Source organism: Tilletiopsis washingtonensis (assembly GCF_003144115.1).
Source record: "Tilletiopsis washingtonensis strain MCA 4186 unplaced genomic scaffold FA09scaffold_4, whole genome shotgun sequence".
NCBI lineage: Eukaryota > Fungi > Basidiomycota > Exobasidiomycetes > Entylomatales > Tilletiopsis > Tilletiopsis washingtonensis.
In genome coordinates, this window is record NW_020312001.1 from 146147 (window position 1) to 162954 (window position 16808).

The 16808-nt window shown below is 65.7% G+C and overlaps 8 protein-coding genes across 8 annotated transcripts in view; 5 read left to right on the forward strand and 3 right to left on the reverse strand.

Annotated features, from left to right (window-relative positions):
* The first annotated feature begins 832 nt into the window (after window positions 1-832).
* Window positions 833-3580, forward strand: FA09DRAFT_315500 (SPRY-domain-containing protein). Its single transcript, XM_025740804.1, has 2 exons — window positions 833-2128; window positions 2237-3580. The coding sequence occupies exons 1-2, from the start codon at window positions 895-897 to the stop codon at window positions 3352-3354; spliced, it is 2352 nt and encodes a 783-aa protein (XP_025600239.1). The 5' UTR covers window positions 833-894; the 3' UTR covers window positions 3355-3580.
* FA09DRAFT_200134 (hypothetical protein) lies at window positions 3493-4527 on the reverse strand. The gene has a single exon (XM_025739436.1). It carries the CDS (start codon window positions 4300-4302, stop codon window positions 3631-3633), a length of 672 nt encoding a protein of 223 aa, XP_025600240.1. The 5' UTR covers window positions 4303-4527; the 3' UTR covers window positions 3493-3630.
* Window positions 4403-4938, forward strand: FA09DRAFT_328108 (hypothetical protein). Its single transcript, XM_025741644.1, has one exon. It carries the CDS (start codon window positions 4460-4462, stop codon window positions 4727-4729), a length of 270 nt encoding a protein of 89 aa, XP_025600241.1. The 5' UTR covers window positions 4403-4459; the 3' UTR covers window positions 4730-4938.
* Window positions 4939-5685: 747 nt separating this feature from the next.
* Window positions 5686-6742, forward strand: FA09DRAFT_282434 (hypothetical protein; the record flags this gene model as incomplete). Its single annotated transcript, XM_025739829.1, has 3 exons — window positions 5686-5772; window positions 5879-6157; window positions 6272-6742. Coding segments are annotated over 3 exons (837 nt in total), but the record flags the coding sequence as incomplete, so codon positions are not given.
* A 629-nt stretch (window positions 6743-7371) lies between these two features.
* FA09DRAFT_315506 (DNA replication factor C, large subunit) lies at window positions 7372-11756 on the forward strand. Its single transcript, XM_025740805.1, has 18 exons — window positions 7372-7716; window positions 7780-8022; window positions 8076-8189; window positions 8249-8517; window positions 8573-8740; window positions 8807-9061; window positions 9118-9225; window positions 9280-9523; window positions 9584-9715; window positions 9782-9867; window positions 9923-9970; window positions 10028-10165; window positions 10231-10387; window positions 10458-10594; window positions 10662-10778; window positions 10841-11003; window positions 11079-11213; window positions 11285-11756. Exons 1-18 carry the CDS (start codon window positions 7498-7500, stop codon window positions 11546-11548), a joined length of 2997 nt encoding a protein of 998 aa, XP_025600243.1. The 5' UTR covers window positions 7372-7497; the 3' UTR covers window positions 11549-11756.
* Window positions 11695-13561, reverse strand: FA09DRAFT_328109 (hypothetical protein). The gene is made up of 7 exons (XM_025741645.1): window positions 13322-13561; window positions 13147-13227; window positions 12794-13076; window positions 12602-12692; window positions 12313-12541; window positions 12124-12212; window positions 11695-12007 (listed from the first exon to the last, which is right to left on the reverse strand). The coding sequence occupies exons 1-7, from the start codon at window positions 13512-13514 to the stop codon at window positions 11918-11920; spliced, it is 1056 nt and encodes a 351-aa protein (XP_025600244.1). The 5' UTR covers window positions 13515-13561; the 3' UTR covers window positions 11695-11917.
* Window positions 13562-13715: 154 nt separating this feature from the next.
* On the forward strand, window positions 13716-14022 carry FA09DRAFT_336809 (hypothetical protein; the record flags this gene model as incomplete). The annotated part of the gene is made up of 2 exons (XM_025743922.1): window positions 13716-13747; window positions 13872-14022. The coding sequence occupies 2 exons, from the start codon at window positions 13716-13718 to the stop codon at window positions 14020-14022; spliced, it is 183 nt and encodes a 60-aa protein (XP_025600245.1).
* A 561-nt stretch (window positions 14023-14583) lies between these two features.
* FA09DRAFT_336810 (DUF155-domain-containing protein) overlaps window positions 14584-16808 on the reverse strand; it is a gene marked incomplete at both ends in the record, with an annotated part of 3122 nt that continues 897 nt past the window's right edge. Inside the window, 7 exons of the mRNA XM_025743923.1 lie at window positions 14584-14632; window positions 14745-14913; window positions 15012-15093; window positions 15276-15350; window positions 15472-15607; window positions 15746-15881; window positions 15996-16651. Coding sequence (XP_025600246.1) covers window positions 14584-14632; window positions 14745-14913; window positions 15012-15093; window positions 15276-15350; window positions 15472-15607; window positions 15746-15881; window positions 15996-16651 — 1303 coding nt within the window. The remainder of the gene's footprint in view (window positions 14633-14744; window positions 14914-15011; window positions 15094-15275; window positions 15351-15471; window positions 15608-15745; window positions 15882-15995; window positions 16652-16808) is intronic.

Below are 16808 nucleotides of genomic sequence, written 5' to 3' on the forward strand. Positions count from 1 at the left end.
GAGAGCGCCAAGAGTAGGCGGGCCGTGCTACGTAGTCGTGTGGACTTGGCCCCTTGGCGATCACGAAAGCCTGGGGATCGGCTGGTATAGGCCGCTGCAGCCTGTCGAGCGCAGACGGGAGCTCTGGCCGCTTGATCCTCTCCCGAGGCCGCCTCTTCTTCCTTCACTTCTCTATGCGCCGTTGGTTGCCGTGCCTTGGTGCAGTTCATTCAGGTCAGCGGGCGCACATGCAGTGATCATTATGGCCTCTGGCTGCGTTTCAGCTTTTTGCGCTCGACAGGTGGACCCCGCAGCTTGTGCGCCTTCTGTCAATCATCGCCCGGTCACAGCACATGGGCGCACCGTAGTCGAGCGTGACACAGGCTGAGCAGCCCATAGAAGAGCACCGGGCCGCGCCAAGCGCCCTTGCCAGCGAGTGCCGGGGCTGCACTACCGAAATCTCCCTCTCTCGGCAACCCGACGATGCTCCCCTCTCGTGCTTGGGTCTTCAGCAACAGATCTACCTTCGTCCTATTTTGAGTGAAAAAGCGAAGGCTTCAGTACGATCGGAGCGGCGTGAGGAGCAGGTCTTGGTCGTAGGCGAGGGGCTCAGGGTCGCGGCTGAGGAGGCGAAGCGTGGCCGTGCGCGGCGGTTGTTGTATTTGGTACTTCATGCACCCAGCCAGCTTTGTATTGGCTGCTGCGCCACGGGTAATGTGGGACGCATGCGGGCGGCCGGGACAGGGAGCAGTGCGAGACTGGCGGCGTGCCCGCTGCGCCACCATCTACCGCCGTACCGCGCGCCTAATCGTGCATCGGCCGCTGGCGGGGAAGCGTGGCCAGCGCTGCTTCTCTCCACCATCGCCTCCGTCAGCCACTCTGCTCCACACACCTTTGCCTCTCTCGCTCTTCGCCATGGACGTGCGCGCACGGCACGACGGTGGCGATGCGGGTCCCAGCACGCTCGCCGCTCGCACGCGTGCGCTGTCCAGCAGCGGCAGTCTCGCCTCCTCCAGCAGCAGCGCTCCCTCGGCGCTCGACGACCCTGCGCCCTTTGCCGCCTCGGCGTCCGAGTACGCCGCGCCCGCGCACCACGCTGCCGCCAGCGAGATGTCGCTCTCCGACGAGGCGCGCGCCAAGGCCATGCACGAGCGCTGGAAGCTGGCGTGGGACGAGGCGCTGGCCGCCGGCGCCGCCGGCGAGCTGCCGCCGCGGCCGGCGCGCTGGTGGAGCACCGCCGCGGCCGCCGCCGATGCCGAGGGCAGGAAGACGGGCACCGAGAGACACGTCGTGGCGGACGAGGATGAGCCGCAGGTGCGAGGCTATGCGCTCGCCTTCCAGACACCGGCCCAGCGCGAGCAGGCGCGCAGGGTCGCGCAGGATCTCAGGCGCGAGCGCTTCTACCAGCGCCTGGCCGAGGGCGCCTCGGGCCTGCAGCGCAGCGACGATGCGGCGCGCTCGGTACACGTCGCTGGCCTCGTCGATCCAGACGCGCCGAATCCGCACTATCCCGGTCGGCTGCCGGACGGCCGCACGCCAGTCTATCATCGACCAGACGCAGACGACCCACTAGCGCTCATTCTGCCGCTCCTCATTCTCCTCTCGACGCTCATCTTCCTCCTTATCCTCTTCATCGTGCTCGTCGTTCTCGTGCGGCGACGTGCGCGCATCGCACTGTCTGATGGCGATGGGCCGCTCGACGTTGGGCGGGAGGAGGAGCTGGAGGGACATGGCGGCCTCAGAGGTGTCGAGGAGCGCTGGCTCGAGACGGTCTCCGATGCGGTGCGGCGAGGCTACGCGCGCGCAAAGGACTGGACGACGAGCTACCCGCCCGGCAGTCTCAGCACGGACATTACGCTCTCTCAGTTCCTCTCGATCCAAGAAAAGGGCGTCTCTGCATGGTCCTTCGATCCCGACTACGAGTCCAACCCTGGCGTCTTCGTCGAGGCGCGGACTGAGATTACATTCGTGGCCGACGGAGGCGGCATGAGTGCGCAGGAGGGAGGAGGGTGCTGTGTGCAGAGCAACCTGCCGCTGCCCAAGCTCAACGAGGTGTACTACTGGGAGGCCAAGATCTTCACCAAGCCGGAAGACACGACCGTGGCGCTGGGCCTCGCGACAAAGCCGTTCCCGAGCTTCCGCCTGCCTGGTGAGTGCACTGCTGCGAGTTGCCAGCCGAGGCTGCCCAGGGGCGAAAGCGACGAGTGCGGTCTTTTGTGCCTGCGCCGAGGCTGACGTCTGCCTTCTCCCTGCCCAGGCTGGAGCAAGTTCTCCGTCGGCTACTTTTCCAACGACGGCTTCAAGGCGCACAACTACCCCTTCACGGCGCAGTCCTACGGGCCGGCCTACGTGCAGGGCGACGTGATTGGCATTGGCTATCGGCCGCGCACCGGCACCGTCTTCTTTACGCGCAACGGCAAGAAGCACGACGATGCATTCGTGGGGCTCAACCGGCACAACCTGTTCCCGACTGTCGGAGCCAACGGCGCTGCGGAGGTGCACATCAACCTCGGACAGGCGGGCTTCGTATTCATCGAGGCAAACGTCAAGCGTTGGGGCCTGGCGCCCATGGTCGGCACGCTGGGCGCTCCGCCGGCGTACGGGCAGGAGCGTGGCAGCCTGCTCATCGAGGCGGGCCAGAGCAGTGCGAGGCAGGGCCAGCGCGGCGACGAGACGCCGCCGCCGCCGCTGACGCCGCAAGACGAGTCGCCGCCGATGCTCATCTCTCCCACGCGCGGCACCGGCAGCTCGTCGAGATCCTCGGCTACGCGACGCTCCCGTGCGCCTCGCGGTCTTCAGCTCGGAGATGATGGCGCACGCCAGCCAAGCACATCAGCACGGCATGGCGCGCATTCGCCGCCTCGTCGCAGCTCCGCCTCCTCAGCCGACGCGCCGCACAATCCACCCACGCCCAACGCCCTCGACATCAGCCTGCACCAGCTGCCTCCTCATCAACTCGCCGCCGGCGGCGCACACGAGACGGTGCCCGGCGCCAGTCCGCGGCGCAGTGCCGGCGTGCTGGCGAGCTACTTTCCCGCGCCGAGCGGCTCGCAGCGCTCGTCGACGCGCGAAGGCAGTCCGCCGCCATACTCGGTCGTCGGCAACCAGCAGATGTGGCCGAGCTCCGGCCTGCTCCCGGGCGGAGGCAGCCAGCGTCGCTCGAGCAGTCGCACGCAGGCACTCGCCAATGCCTTCTATGGCGCGCTGCAGGAGCGCGGGCTCCTCACGCCGCTCCTCTCGGCCGATCGTGCACCGCCGGTCGCGCCGAGCCCGGACGCGGTAGGCGACTATGAGCGTACGCATACGGATGCGAACACGGCGAGAAACACGGACGCCAATCGAGGCGGCGGTTGGCTGTCGGGATGGTGGGCTTGATGAAAGGAAGCACGACCTTGCCGTCGCTGCCCCCCGCTCCACGCTCGCCCACCCGGACTGCCCACTTCCCTCTCGCTCTTTCGACCTGCTCCTCTCAACCCACACACTCACCCGTCACCCTCATTCTGCATCCCTCCGGAGTCTCTTCCACCACGCTCTCTGTCTCTGTTCTCTCGTGTATTCTCCCGCCGGCCTCCCTTCAATCAGATATCGATCCACCTCTTGCCATGCGTGCCTGATGCCGCGCCAAGGCGATGGTCTAGCGTGACCGGGAGGCTAGCGCCCTTCTGGCCGGAGGCCTGGGTCGAGACGCGAGAACGTGCGACAGTCAGAGAGTAGCCCGCAGGCGGCGGAGGAAGGAAGGGCCGTCTCATCACCTGACGTCGAGGGGTGCAGCCGACGCTGTGGGGATCGACAGGCACCGCAAGCGGGCATCCGGGGCCTGCCGCCTGACTGAGCTCCAGCGTCAGGGTTCACCGGTGTATCGAGCTCATTCGGCCGACGAAGCCAGCAGCACATCTTCCAGGTCCTTCTGCGAGGAAGGATGATGCAAGCCGAGCGTGCGAAGCCGCACCGCACTCCGCTTCCGCGGAGGTTCCAGCTGTCTGCACCCTGATGCTGACGCTGCTGTGGCCTGTGCGAACCGAGGTCCGTGCCTGTGCCGTGTGCGCGCGTGCTTGAGGTGGATCGATGCTGCATCTGATGAGCGCCGGACGAGCCGGCGGCGGGCTGCGGACCCTCTCCTCCACGGCGGGCGGCGAGCTGTGCCATTTCCCCGCGCTTCGAGATGCCGCTCACGCGCGCGCGAGAGCGAGTCGAATGGCCTGATCCCACATATGCTGGCGTTGTGCCGACGCGCCGCCGATCATCCGAGCGTGCCTGGGGGCTGAGAGAGGTGCTGCTGCTGCGCCGAGCCGCGAGCTTCGGGGTGTCGCCGTCGGCATGCATGAGTTGCCGGCCCTCGCACGCGCGTCATGCATGCATGCGTCGAGAGGACGTGGAGAGGTGACATCGCGAGAGAACGCTCTGCTGCCGCCTCCGAGGCATCAGAGCGGCCGCTGAATCGGCGTTGCAACAGCAAGGCAAGAGGGAGAAGACTCGCCGCATGAAGTCGCATGCTGGCCCCATCTCCGAAGCACGTGTGCTGCCGTTGCTGCTCGCGGCCGCTGTGCAGCGCGGTGATGCCAAGCACGGCGGAGGGGCAGCGGCGGCATGCTCCTCCTCCTCACGCCGCATGAGCAGCCGCTCGCGCCATCAGCGGCACGCAACCGTCCGTCGCCGTCCGCCGGCCAGTCTATCAGATGGGCCCGTTGCGGCATCTCGACGTGCCTGGGCCCGCTTGCCTGCTTGCGCTGCTGATGCTGACGTGCTGTGACGCTTGTGCAGCGCAGCGTGCAGATGTCACCCCACGGAGAGAGCTGCGCCTGTCTGCGGCTGGGGTGCGCATGCTGGCGTGCCTCTGGCGCGCACACAGCGCAGCGCTCGGCGCGCGGCCGGCAGCACACCAGAAGCAGTCGACTCGTCGACGGACTCGGAGGCCGGTGCGGTCTCGCCAGCAGCCGAGCCCGCAGCAGGCAGTACATCTGATCTGCAGGGTGCAGCAACGCAGCGGCCCGAGGTCGGGCACTTGGCCGGCGGCTCGCGACGGACGACGAGGAACATGCAATTTAGTGCGCACTGCCATCGGCCAGCCCTGGGCCAACATCACCCCACAGCCGCCGCTCATCCGCCCGGGGGCCCGCCGCCGCTCGCTGCCGTGCGCTGCCGCTCCGCCGTGCCGCTGGGCTCAAACACCCTCTCGCCCCATCCGGCACGACACGCCAGCCAGCTGCGCCCTGCGTGCTCGTGCCGAGCCAGAGCTTCCTTCTCCGTCCGAAAGTGCTGCGCCGCATTGCCGCTCCGCCCGCAGCGAGAGGGCGAGACAGAAGGCCGCCAAGAGCACATCTGCTGATCCGTGCGTGCGCACAGCCCCTGTCTGGGTCGCCGATGGATGTGGAGCCAACTCCCCACCGCGGCTGGAGTGCTACCGCCGTGCGGAGATCTTTCCGCCATGCCTCGGCTTGCACCCTCGAGAAGTGCCCTGAGTGCTGCCGAGTGCGGGAGGGCCCAGCCGGAAGCAAGCACGCCAGAGCGGGTGCCGAGGCGGAGGCTCGGGTCCGGCGGCGCGCGGGTACATAAGGCCTCGCTCTCGCAGGTAGCTCTTCTCATCGCCACCCACCCTGCCCTGCTCTCCTCTCCTTTTACCCTCACTCCTCCCCTTCCATCACCATGATGCTCACTGCCAAGTTCCTCGCCGTGCTCGCCGCCATCTCGGCCGTCGCTGCCGCGCCCGTGGCCAACCAGGCTGTCGCCAAGCGCGCCGCCGAGGGCCAGGCCGACATTGACACGGTCATCCTCAACTACGCTCTTACACTTGAGGTGAGTCTACAGTCCAGGCTCGACAGCCTTCAGCGGCGCAGGGCTCGTCAAACACATCGGTGGTGCAGTGCAGCGCGAGCTCCGCTGACCACCCGCGCGTCCACAGCACCTCGAGAACGCGTTCTACAAGCAGCTGCCCTCGGCCGCCGCCTTCAAGAAGGCCGGCTACAAGTCGGCCGTGCACAAGCGCTTCCAGCAGATCAGCGCGCACGAGGCCTCGCACGTCAAGTTCCTCACCACCGCTCTCGGCGACAAGGCTGTCGCTGCCTGCGAGTACAACTTTGGCGACATCTCGAAGCCGGCTACGTTCGTCGCTACCAGCATTCTTCTCGAGGGTGTGGGTGTCTCTGCATACCTCGGCGCCGCGGCCAACATCACCAACCCCGTGCGTGCCGATTGACTGCAGAGCTAACCCTAACATCGTCGCTGAGTGGCGGAGGTGTTGGGGTTGGCCCTAACGCGTCTTTTTTTAACGACTGCCTCCTGACACTCCCTCTAGGCATACCTGACCGCCGCGGGATCTATTCTTACCACCGAGTCGCGCCACAGCACCTGGGTGCAGAACTACGCCGCGCAGAAGGACCCCTTCGGCGCCGCGTACGACGCGCCGCTCAACTTCAACCAGACGTACTCGCTCGCCGCGCCGCTGATCAAGAAGTGCCCCGACTCGAACGCCGCGCTGCCCGTCGTCGCCTTCCCGGCCGCGTCGATCAGCCCTGCCGCCCCCAAGATGGGCCAGCAGGTGACGATCACGTCGGAGAAGCTCAGCGAGGCCGGCTCGGTCGGCTTCATCACCGGCGGCGCCACGGCCATCGTGCCGATCAACAACGGCAAGGTGACGCTGCCCTCCGCCGTGCAGGGCGGCCGCACGTACGGTGTGCTGCTCAAGGGCACGCCCAGCGCCATCACCGACGACAGCACCGTCGCCGGCCCCTTCGCGTTCGACATCTTCTACACGCCCGACCAGGCTGCTGCCCTTGACAACTAAACGTTTGGCTCTGGCTCTGCTCGCCGCGCGTCCGTGTCATACCCACTCTCTCACTCTTCTAATGATGTCTACGCCACCATACACACACACGCCACGTAGACTCTCCCATCACCACTGACACGCTGCTGGCTGGAGGTGCATTGTTGCCGATGCCCTCGCCTCGCTCGCTCCTTTTCATGAGGCAGTGTGCCTTGCAATGCACATTCTGCCATCGTCTACACAATGTCTGAGCTTGAGCCTTGAGAAACGGTGTTCACACGAGCACGGCAGAGGTATGAGTGGCCGAGTTGCCGCGATGTCGAGATCGCGCACACACAGCCGCGCGCGTGCGTGCTGCTGACTTGCTGTCGATGGCCGAACACGAAGCACAGTGATTTGTGCCGGAGCAGCATCTGGAGGATACTCGAGCCAGACTGGCTTGTATGAGGAGCCAGCACGACCGAGAGACCAGAAGTGCCCTGCTGCTGCCGAGCACGAGAAGATGAGCATCACTGGCGAGGGCAGCGCGTCTCGCGGCACTCGGCGCAGCTGCGCGCCAGCCACAGCTCGGCGCGCCGCGCGGTCACGGCGCGCCTGGCAGACGCGTCTAAGCGCTGCGCCTCTGCCCTCCACACACCCAACCCCGGCCCTCCTCGCTCCTCTGCCGCACCCGCAGCGCCTCGCTCGCCCTCACCCTCGCGCCGGCTCATCCGTTTGCAGCACCGCGGCCCTGTTCCTGGCCGCGCAGAGGCAGCCGCATGCCGCCCAAGCAGAAAAAGGCGCCCGAGCTCATCAAGGGCCAGTCGTCGCTCGCCGGCTTCTTCTCCAACGGCCGTCTGGCTGCCGTCGAGCAGCCCGCCGCCGCTCGCGCTTCCACCTCGGCGTCGCCGGGAAAGTCGAGCAAGTCGACGGCCTCGCCCAAGAAGCCCAAGGCGCCGGCCGGCCCGGCACCGCCCGTCGAGCAGCTCACTGAGAAGGTGCGCGCCGTCGCGCCCTGCTCGCTCGCTGGTGTGCGCCCCCAGCTGACCCACGTGCGGCAGATCACCGTCGCCGGCTACAGACCCAGCGCCAGCGCCTCACCCTCGCCAAACAAGAAGACTGCTGCTGCTGCCACTGCTGCTGCGTCGTCGTCGTCTGCCGCTGCCAAGAAGTCCGCCCGCCCGCCGATCGACGAGTCGGCCTCGGACGAAGAGATGGCGCCTCCTGCTGCTGCCAAGGCGGCCAAGCCGAGCAAGTACTTTGCCGAGGCAGAGTCGGCCTCGGGCAAGTCTAGCGGAAAGAATGTGAGTCAGGACGGAGCAGCGCGGCCGAGCTGGCGGCTCATGTCGAGCGACAGGCGGCCGACGCCATCGACTTGGACGACTCGGAGGACGACATTCCCGTGGCACATGCCAAGCGTGCGGCGCCCAAGTCGAGCAGCAGCACGCCCAAGGCTGTACCGAAGCGCAAGGTACGTGGTGATGCTGAGCGCAGCGGAGCCGCTCTCTGATGCCCTCCTCTCGTCCACAGGCGGCGAGCGACTCGGAATCGTCCGACTTTGAGCCTGCCAAGCCGGTGAGCAAGGCACGCAAGTCGAGCGCATCCTCGACGCCGACTCAGGCGCGCGGCGGCAAGAGTGCGGCTGCGACGGCGTCCAAGTCCAAGGCCCAGCCGATTGAGCTCAGCGACGATGATGACGACGACGCGGGCCCATCCAAGCCCAAGTCCAAGCCCAGCGCCAGCAAGAAGGCAAAGATGGAGAAGGACGAAAACGGCGAGGAGAAGAAGGAGCCGCCGGCGTGAGTAGCCTGCCAGGACCTAGAGGCAACTCTGCTGACTAGCGTCCTCCGCCAGCTGGATCGCCGCTGCAAAGCGTCGCGCAGAGGGCCCGCAGGCGCCCGGCTCGAAGGAGATTCCGGTGGGCAAGCCGAACTGCCTGGCGGGCCTGGCCTTTGTCTTCACTGGCGAGCTCAGCAGTCTGAGCCGCGAGGACGCCACCACTCTGGCCAAGCGCTATGGCGCGTGAGTTGCAGCTGGACACAGCGCTGTCGCAAAGGCGCATCGCTGAGTACCCCTTCACACACGCAGCAAAGTGACGGGTGCGCCGTCGAGCAAGACGTCGTACGTGGTGCTGGGCGCCGAGCCGGGCCCGAGCAAGATCAGGGCGATCGAGAAGAACAACCTCAAGTCGCTGGACGAGGACGGCTTCCTGGCGCTGATCGCAGCGCGCGGCGAGAGCAAACCGGACCCGGATGTGCTCAAGAAGCAGGCGGCCGAGGTGGCCAAGTACAAGAAGGCTGCGGCCGAGATGCTGCCCAAGGAGACGAAGAATGCGCCCGCTGTGTGAGTCGCTTGTGCTGTCGCTCCCTCCTCTCACACGACTGACGTCCTCGCCTTAGCGACTACTCCAGCGCGCTGTGGACGGCCAAGTATGCGCCGCGCGCCCTCAAAGATCTTGTGGGCAACGGCACGGCAATCGCCAAGATGCAGGACTGGCTCGAGAACTGGTAAGCATCGACGGTCGGCACAGCGCACCTGCAGCGCTGACAAGCCCTGCGCAGGGACCGCTCGCTGGCGTGCGGCTTCAAGAAGCCCGGCAAGTATGCCGTTGGCACGCATCGCGCCTTGCTCGTCTCGGGCCCGCCGGGCATCGGCAAGACGTCTGCGGCGCATCTCGTTGCCAAGCTGGCGGGCTTCAATCCCATCGAGCTCAACGCCAGCGACACGCGCAGCAAGAAGCTCATCGAGTCGAGCCTCAAGGAGACGATCAACAACACCAGCCTCGATGGCTGGTACCACGGCGGAGTGCGTGTGGCTGCCGCTGCGCGCCCAGACGAGCGTGCTGACATGCGCCATCCTTCGCAGAAGTCTGGCATGGACTCGGACTCGATTCGCATCACCGACCGCACCTGCCTCATCATGGACGAGGTCGACGGCATGTCGGGCGGCGACCGCGGCGGCGTGGGCGCCATCAACGTGCTCATCCGCAAGACGAAGGTGAGAGGGGTGTGCTGCCAGTGCGCGTGTGGGAGAGCCTGCTGCTCATGCCCGCACTCCGCGCAGGTGCCCATCATCTGCATCTGCAACGATGCCAAGAGCCCAAAGATGAAGCCGCTCGAGTCGACGTGTGCGCAGCTCAAGTTTACTCGGTGAGCAGGTCGTCTGTGCGCTTCTCGACGCAGGAGCATTGCTGACCGGACACAGGCCCGACGCGCGCACCATCCGTGCACGCATGATGTCGATTGCCTTCCGGTAAGTGCCGCTGCGCCGGCCAGGGGCGGGCATCTGCTCACTCTCTCTCCCCGGCAGCGAGAAGATGAAGATCTCGACCGAGGCGATGGACCAGCTCGTCGAGGCGGCGCAGGCCGATATCCGTCTCGTCATCAACATGCTTTCGACGTGGAACCTGTCGAAGAAGACGATGGACTTTGACGAGGGCAAGGAGATGTGCGTGCGATGCGTGCATGCCTGCATGCAAGCGGGGTGACTGACCGGCCTTCTGGCAACTGCAGGGGCGCGGCGAACATGAAGCCGGGCATGCACACGCCCTTCAGTCTCTACAGCGCGCTCAGTGCGCCCGGCATGTTCTCGGCGACGAACAGCAAGACGCTCAACGAAAAGTCCGAGTACTACTTCAACGACCACTCGATCATGCCGCTCATGGTGCAGGTGAGCCGGCCGTCGGCGCGCCCGCCTGTGGTGCCTGCCTGTTTCCTTGCTGACGTGGTCTGTGCGGCAGACCAACTACATCCACCAGCGTCCCGTCATTGCGGGCCGCTACAGCGGCCGCGAGGCAGAGTGGAAGACCATGGACCTCCTCACCAAGGCGGCCGTCTCGATCTCGGACGGCGACATGATCGACTCGATGATTCACGGGTGCGTCGCGCGTGTCGCTCGCTGCCCACTCGAGGCTTGCCCTGGCTGATCACACCTTGTTGTGCAGACCGCAGCAGCAGTGGTCGCTAATGCCGCTGCACGCCATCGCCTCGTGCGTGCGGCCCATGTCGCATGTGTTTGGGCAGAGCAACGCGGGCAACGGCTACGGCCCCGGCTTCCCCACGTAAGTCTGCGGACGTGGGCGTGTCGTCCGCTCGCTAGGATGGCTCACGCGCCTTTGCACAGCTGGCTCGGCATGAACTCGAAGCAGCAGCGCCTGTCGCGCGCCGCCGTCGAGCTGCAGGCTCGCATGCGTCTCGCGGCGTCGGGCTCGCGCTTCGAGGTGCGCGAGCAGTACCTGCCGTACTTTGTCTCGCGCCTCACGGCGCCGCTCGTCGAGAATGGCCAGGTACGTCGGTCGGGCGCTGGTCTCTCTGGTCGCTCTCTCCCGTGTTGCTGACGTTGTGCTCCCGTCGCGGCGCAGAGCGGCATTCCCGACGTCATCTCCTTCATGGACGACTACTACCTCGGCCTCGAGGACCGCGACAACATCCTCGAGCTCGGCGTCGGCGGCAATTCCATGGACGTGGTGCTGAAGAAGATTCCCTCTGCGGTGAAGGTGAGTGCTTTGCTTGCTCTGACGCACACTTCCCTTGTGTGTCCTTGCTGTGCTCACACGCGCCCGCGCAGTCGAGCTTCACGCGGCAGTACAACGCCTCGGATCACCCGATTGCCTTCTACAAGGGCGACGCCTCGGCCGGCAAGATCAAGAAGCTCAAGGGCGAGCCGGCGCCCGACGTGCTGGAGCTGGAGGGCGCAGAGGAGGAGGTGGGCGACGCCAGCGATGCAGAGAGCGTCTCGGACGGCGACCTCGACCTCAAGAAGGACAAGATGGTTAAGGCCAAGAAGAAGCCGGCCGCCAAGGGCAAGGGCAAGGCCAAGGCCAAAGCGTAGAGCCTGCGTGTGCGCCATCTGGCGCAGACTCATCCCATTCACGACCGATGCCTCTCGAGCTCTGACACATTCCACGCGAGACCTACTACACCCGTCACACACGCCACACGCGCACTCTCTGAGCCACATTCACGATGCGCCACGAGCGCAATTGAACGCGCTTGCATTACCCACGACGGGAGCGGCGAGTGAAGAGAGACTAGGTGACGCGGTGTGTGTGTGTGAGTGAGAGAGGTACAAGTACAAGCTATGGATGCAGTCGGTGATGTGTCGCGAGGGGGGTGGTCAGGCCGATGAAGAGACGCTCGTGGTAAGGCGAGAGAGAGAGAGAGAGAGGGGCAGTGAGGCGAGCGGGCGGAGGGCACGCCTCTAGCCATACCACGCGCCACTGCGAGGCGCCGCGGCGGCCTGGCGCGAGGGAATGATGGGCTTGCGGATGTTGTAGAGCTCGATGAGCTCCTGTTTGCGCGGTGGTGGGGAGTGGTAGGCAGTGCGTGAGATGCGGGACTCGAGGCTCAAGAGAGAGAGAGAGAGAGAAAGACAGAAGCTGGTGGAAAAGGCACACTCTGACTCACCTTCCAAACCGTCTGGTCCAGCTCCAAGACGAGCTGCCGACGCGTCACGCCCTGTGCATAATCATCGTCGTTTGGCGCCTCCACGCTCGCTGTGTGCCGGATCCTCTCGTGTCAGTTCTGCACGCGCAGCAAAGGCTCTACGTCCCCCCCCCCCCTTTCCCCTTCTTGCGCGCGCGTCGTGTAACTCACTCAGCATCGGCTCGCCCTCGTCGTTGTCCTCGAGCGACACGATGCCGTCGCGCACGAGAAAGCTGACGTAGAAGAGATTCTCGACGGTGTTGCTGAAGCTCGTCGGATCAATGACGAAGCGAAAGAGATTGAGGCCCTCGGGCCCGCCCTCGACTTCGAGCAGCGTGGCGACGTCGCGCACCAGACGCGTCGTTTCGTTTTCCGAACGCTGGATGTCCTCTTCTTGCAGCTGTGTCGAGGAGCGTCAGGGAACGGAAGGGGGCAATGGGCAAGGGGAGAAGATGCTCACTTGCTGAGGCGCAATGGCGGGACCTTCCTTCTCGATACGAGCTCGCTTCGTCGTCTTGCGCTTGTTGGCCTGTACGTCGAGCGGCCCAAGTCTGCTCTCGAGAGGTTGCGTCAGCGGGGCGGGCGGAGCAAGGCAGGCAGAACGGGCATGCCTGTGTTTGAAATCGTTGCGTGGCTAGCGAAGCATACTGACAGGCAGTCCATCACCGGCGCTCTCTTTGTGCATCTGCCCGCCGCGCGTCCCAGCCGATCCCACTGCCACGCCTCGACATCCTCCTCCTCCACCTCGTCCGCCTCATGGCCCGCGCCGCCCGGCTGCACGAGCTTGCCGCCGATGAAGCCGGCGATGCGCGCGAGGTACTCGTCGATGTCAAAGGCGCCCGACGCCACCTTCATGTTCTTGGCCAGCTGCGCGGCCGTCTCGGAGGTGTTGAGAAGCAGCCGGGCATCCAGCACGGCTTCGCCGGGCGCCTTGACTGTGGACGCAGGAAGAGGCCCTCAGCAAATGGCGCCAACGATGAGCGTTGGAGAGAGAGCAACACTCACCACTCTCGTACAGCCGGTCACTGCGCACAATCATGTCCTGCAGATCGCCCACCTTGTGCTCGCCCATGTTGGCGCGTGCATCTGTCGGCGCGCCAGGCGTCAGCCTTCTCTCTCTCTCTCGCCGCAGTAGCAGTCACGGTGCGCAGCAGCGGCCATGTCTCTCTCCTGCACTGACCTTCACTGTTGCCAATCAGTCTGCGGTACTCCTTGCGCACCTCGCGCTTCTCGCTCTGCGCCTGGTTGGGCTCGTAGCGAAAGGCGGGCGCGGGCGCAGCGGCGGCGGCGGCCACGACGGCGGGGATGGCGGAGGAGGAGGCGGCGGCCGCCTCGGGCGAGTCGGCGGCGCGACGACGCGAGGAGGGCGGCATGCTGGGCGAGGAGGTGTGTGGAGAAGGGGAGGGAGAGTCGGCGGTGCTTGTGGTGTCGAAGCAAGGCGCGAAGCACTTAACGCGTCGCTGTCGAGCAACACCACGCGCGCGCCAGCCAGGCGCGACGCTTGCTGCCGATCCACCACCACGCCCCGCCGAGCCGCGCCGCACCGCGCTGCCCGCACACGCCGCACCGCAAGCATGGCGCTGCCCAACCTGCGGCGCATCTTCAGGTGAGCGCGCGAGCGCCAGAGGCAGCACACTGCATGCAACGAGGGCGCAGCACGCCGGCCCCCTCTCTCTCTCCGCATCCGCCGCCTCGCGCACCCAGCCGCATGCTCACCCCAATCCACCCAGTTCCGCACGCTCCGCCGCGCAAGAACGCGCCGTGTCACGGCAGGCCTTCTTCCGCTTCGTCGCCTTTGCCACGTCGTGCATCTGCATTGCCCTCCTCTCCAGCCCGCGCCGCCGCGCCGCGTTGCTGGGCGCGGGCTCGGGCGGCAGCTAGGGAGGTTCGCATGGGCGTGCGCGGGTGCGGAGCAGCTGTGGGGGGAGCAAGATAAGGAGGGAAGCCATGGAGAGGCGAGAGATGCTTCTCTCTCCTGCGGCGAAAAGGAGGAGCCAATGTGAGATATACGCCTTGATCCGAGGCAATGGCGACCCAGCGCGAGCAGGGCAATCTCGACAGGTCGACGGCCAGCGACAGCCGTGCCACAGCTGGCGTTGCAGAAGCCGTGCGCGAGCACAGCGGCCGCAGCGCCCGCACGTCGTCGAGCGCACGGGGCGCGCGCGCAAGTGCGGCACGCAACGACAACAACAGGGCATGAGGCTCGTGCACTTCGCAGGCGTTGCCAGCCAGGGCGCCAACTCCATCCGATCGTGCCAGCACGCGAAGCTGGCCTTCTCGAGCTGTTTTCACACGCGCGGGGCAGAATAGGGGGCATCAATGGGAGTGGCTTATGGTACTGTGGGGAGACAGAGCGAGGAAGGGGAAGGGAAAACGGGGGGGCAAGAATGGGCTGGAGATGGGAATGGAGTCCCCCCCACGGCAAAGGAGGCAGATGTTGCGCTAGGCAAAGTACAGGTCGACGAACATGGTCGCTATGCCGAGGATGATCCTGCGGGAGTAGTGCGCAAGGTACAAAGCGGGCAGTTCGTCGTCAGCGTCAGCCAAATTCTGCCTCTTTCATGCTCTCTCTCTCTCTCCTTGGCTGTGTGTTCCATACGCACTCGAGTAGAATGAGGCCAATGACGACAATCTCGAGCCACTCGCTGTGCGAGCTCGTGACTTGGTCCTTGAGCAGCTGCAGCATGTCCTGCAGCACCTCGACGCGCGCATTGAGCAGGTCGATGCGCTGCGGAATCTCGAGGTAGCTGCGCGCGGCAGAGTAGAGCGGCTCTGTGTTGTTTGTGGCAACGACGCGCGCGGTGGAGAGGGTTCAGTAGGGGAGGGCGAGGGGAGGAAAGAGAGGAGAGAGAGAGGGAGAGGCAACGCACCGAGATCAGGTTGCGCCCAGAAGATCTCGGGCGAATCGACGATGGAGCCGACGAGGTGGATGTTCATGCGCAGAATGAAGAGCTGTGGGCGATGGGGTGGGGGGAGCGGGGGCGAAGCGGGTAGGCGGAAAGAAATGGGCGGAGGAGTGTTGGAGAGGGGGAGGGGGGGAAGGGTGGCGAGAGGTCAGCGCTTGCGTTTCCTAGCGTCCTCGGGCGGATGGCGGGCGAGTGAAAGAGCTCGAGAGAGAGAGCGCCCATACGCACATGGCCGATCTGCTTCATGATCTCCGCCGGCGGCATGCCAATCTTGCCGCTCTCTGCAATGCTTTGCGGAATGTCCTGTTTGCATCGCCGCCCACAAGGCGTCAGCTTTGTACTCGCAAAGACAAGCGTGCCCCAACGGCGTAGCGGCCCCACGGTGGAGAGGAGGGGGAGAGGGGGGGGGGGGGGCAAAACGCACCTTTGTCGCGTCGATGGTATTGTCAATGACGCCCTCGAAGAAGCTGATCTTTGTGCTTTGTGCGAGGGCGTGCGAGAGGGAGAGCTTGGTCATGTAGCTGGATCCTCTTCGCAGCGTAATGACATCGTTGTAGATGCTGTTTCGTGTGTGCCGCCCTTGCTCGGTCAGCAACAATGTGCGCGCGGGGCCAGCAAGAAAGGAGAAGGAGGGGGAGAGCCAGAGAGGAGGGGGGAAGGGGAGGAAGGGGGAAGGGGCAACGAAACAACAAACGCACCGAGAATAGTCGGCGAGATACCAGTTGAGATCTTCAGACTCGATGTCTTCGGGCGCCAGACGCTCCACTTCAAAGCGCCGCAGTTCGCGCAAGAGGCGCTTCTCCTGCGCCAGCGTCATGCCCCAGATGACGACGGCTGCAAAGACGAGGATGCCGCGCGCCGGGGGGGCAGGAATGGATCAGGCAAACTGAAGGAAAGGGAGCAGCCCACTCTTTCTTGAGTAGCGCCGTGACAGCAAAACAAACTCACTGCCGTACTCCATGAAAAACACCTCTGGCGTGGCGCCCGCCACGCTGAAGCGATTGCGCCGGCGTTCCCGCCTCTCGCCGCGCTCGCGCTCTTGTTGCAGTCTTGCCGCCGCCGCCGCCGCCGTCGCCGTCTGCGCCTGCGCGTCTTTCCTTGCCTTCGCGTCGTGCTGCGCATCTTCTGCCTCTGCGCGACCGCCGCGAGCCTCGGCCTCGGACTCGGACTCGACGAGCGTCGTACTGCTGCCGCCGTTGGTCTCGCCACCACTGCCGCTGACGGCGGCGGCGGCGGTGGCGGCGTGATTTGCCGCGCCTTCTTCCTCTTCCTCGCCCTCATTCGCCAGCTCTGGAATGCCCAACAGATCTCCCGTCCTTGCATATTGCTGCTGCTGCTGCTGCTGCTGCTGCTGCTGCTGCTGCTGCTGCTGCTGCTGCTGCTGCTGGCCTCCCTGCGCTGCTCCTGCCGCGTTGTTCGTCGCGTTGTTCCTCGGCGGCGGCGGGCCGCTGCCCACACTTCTCGCGGGCGCCACGCCATGTGCCTCGTCCCACTCGTCGTACGTGTACGTCGTGTACACACACTCGTCGAACGTCATGGGGTTGGTGCGGTGCGAGTCGCGCCTGGCCGCCAGCCAGCGCGTCAGGTCGCGCATGCGGTAGGAGCTGGGCCGCCAGTAATCAAAGAGGCAGGGCGTCAGCCTCGCTCCCGTTTGGCGGGGGCGCGAGCGGGGGCATGGAAAGCTTTGGGCTACGTCTCGTGCAAGAGGCCTCCCGAGCGCATGGAATGGCCGCATGCCCAACTCTTCTCTCCTTCCCCCCC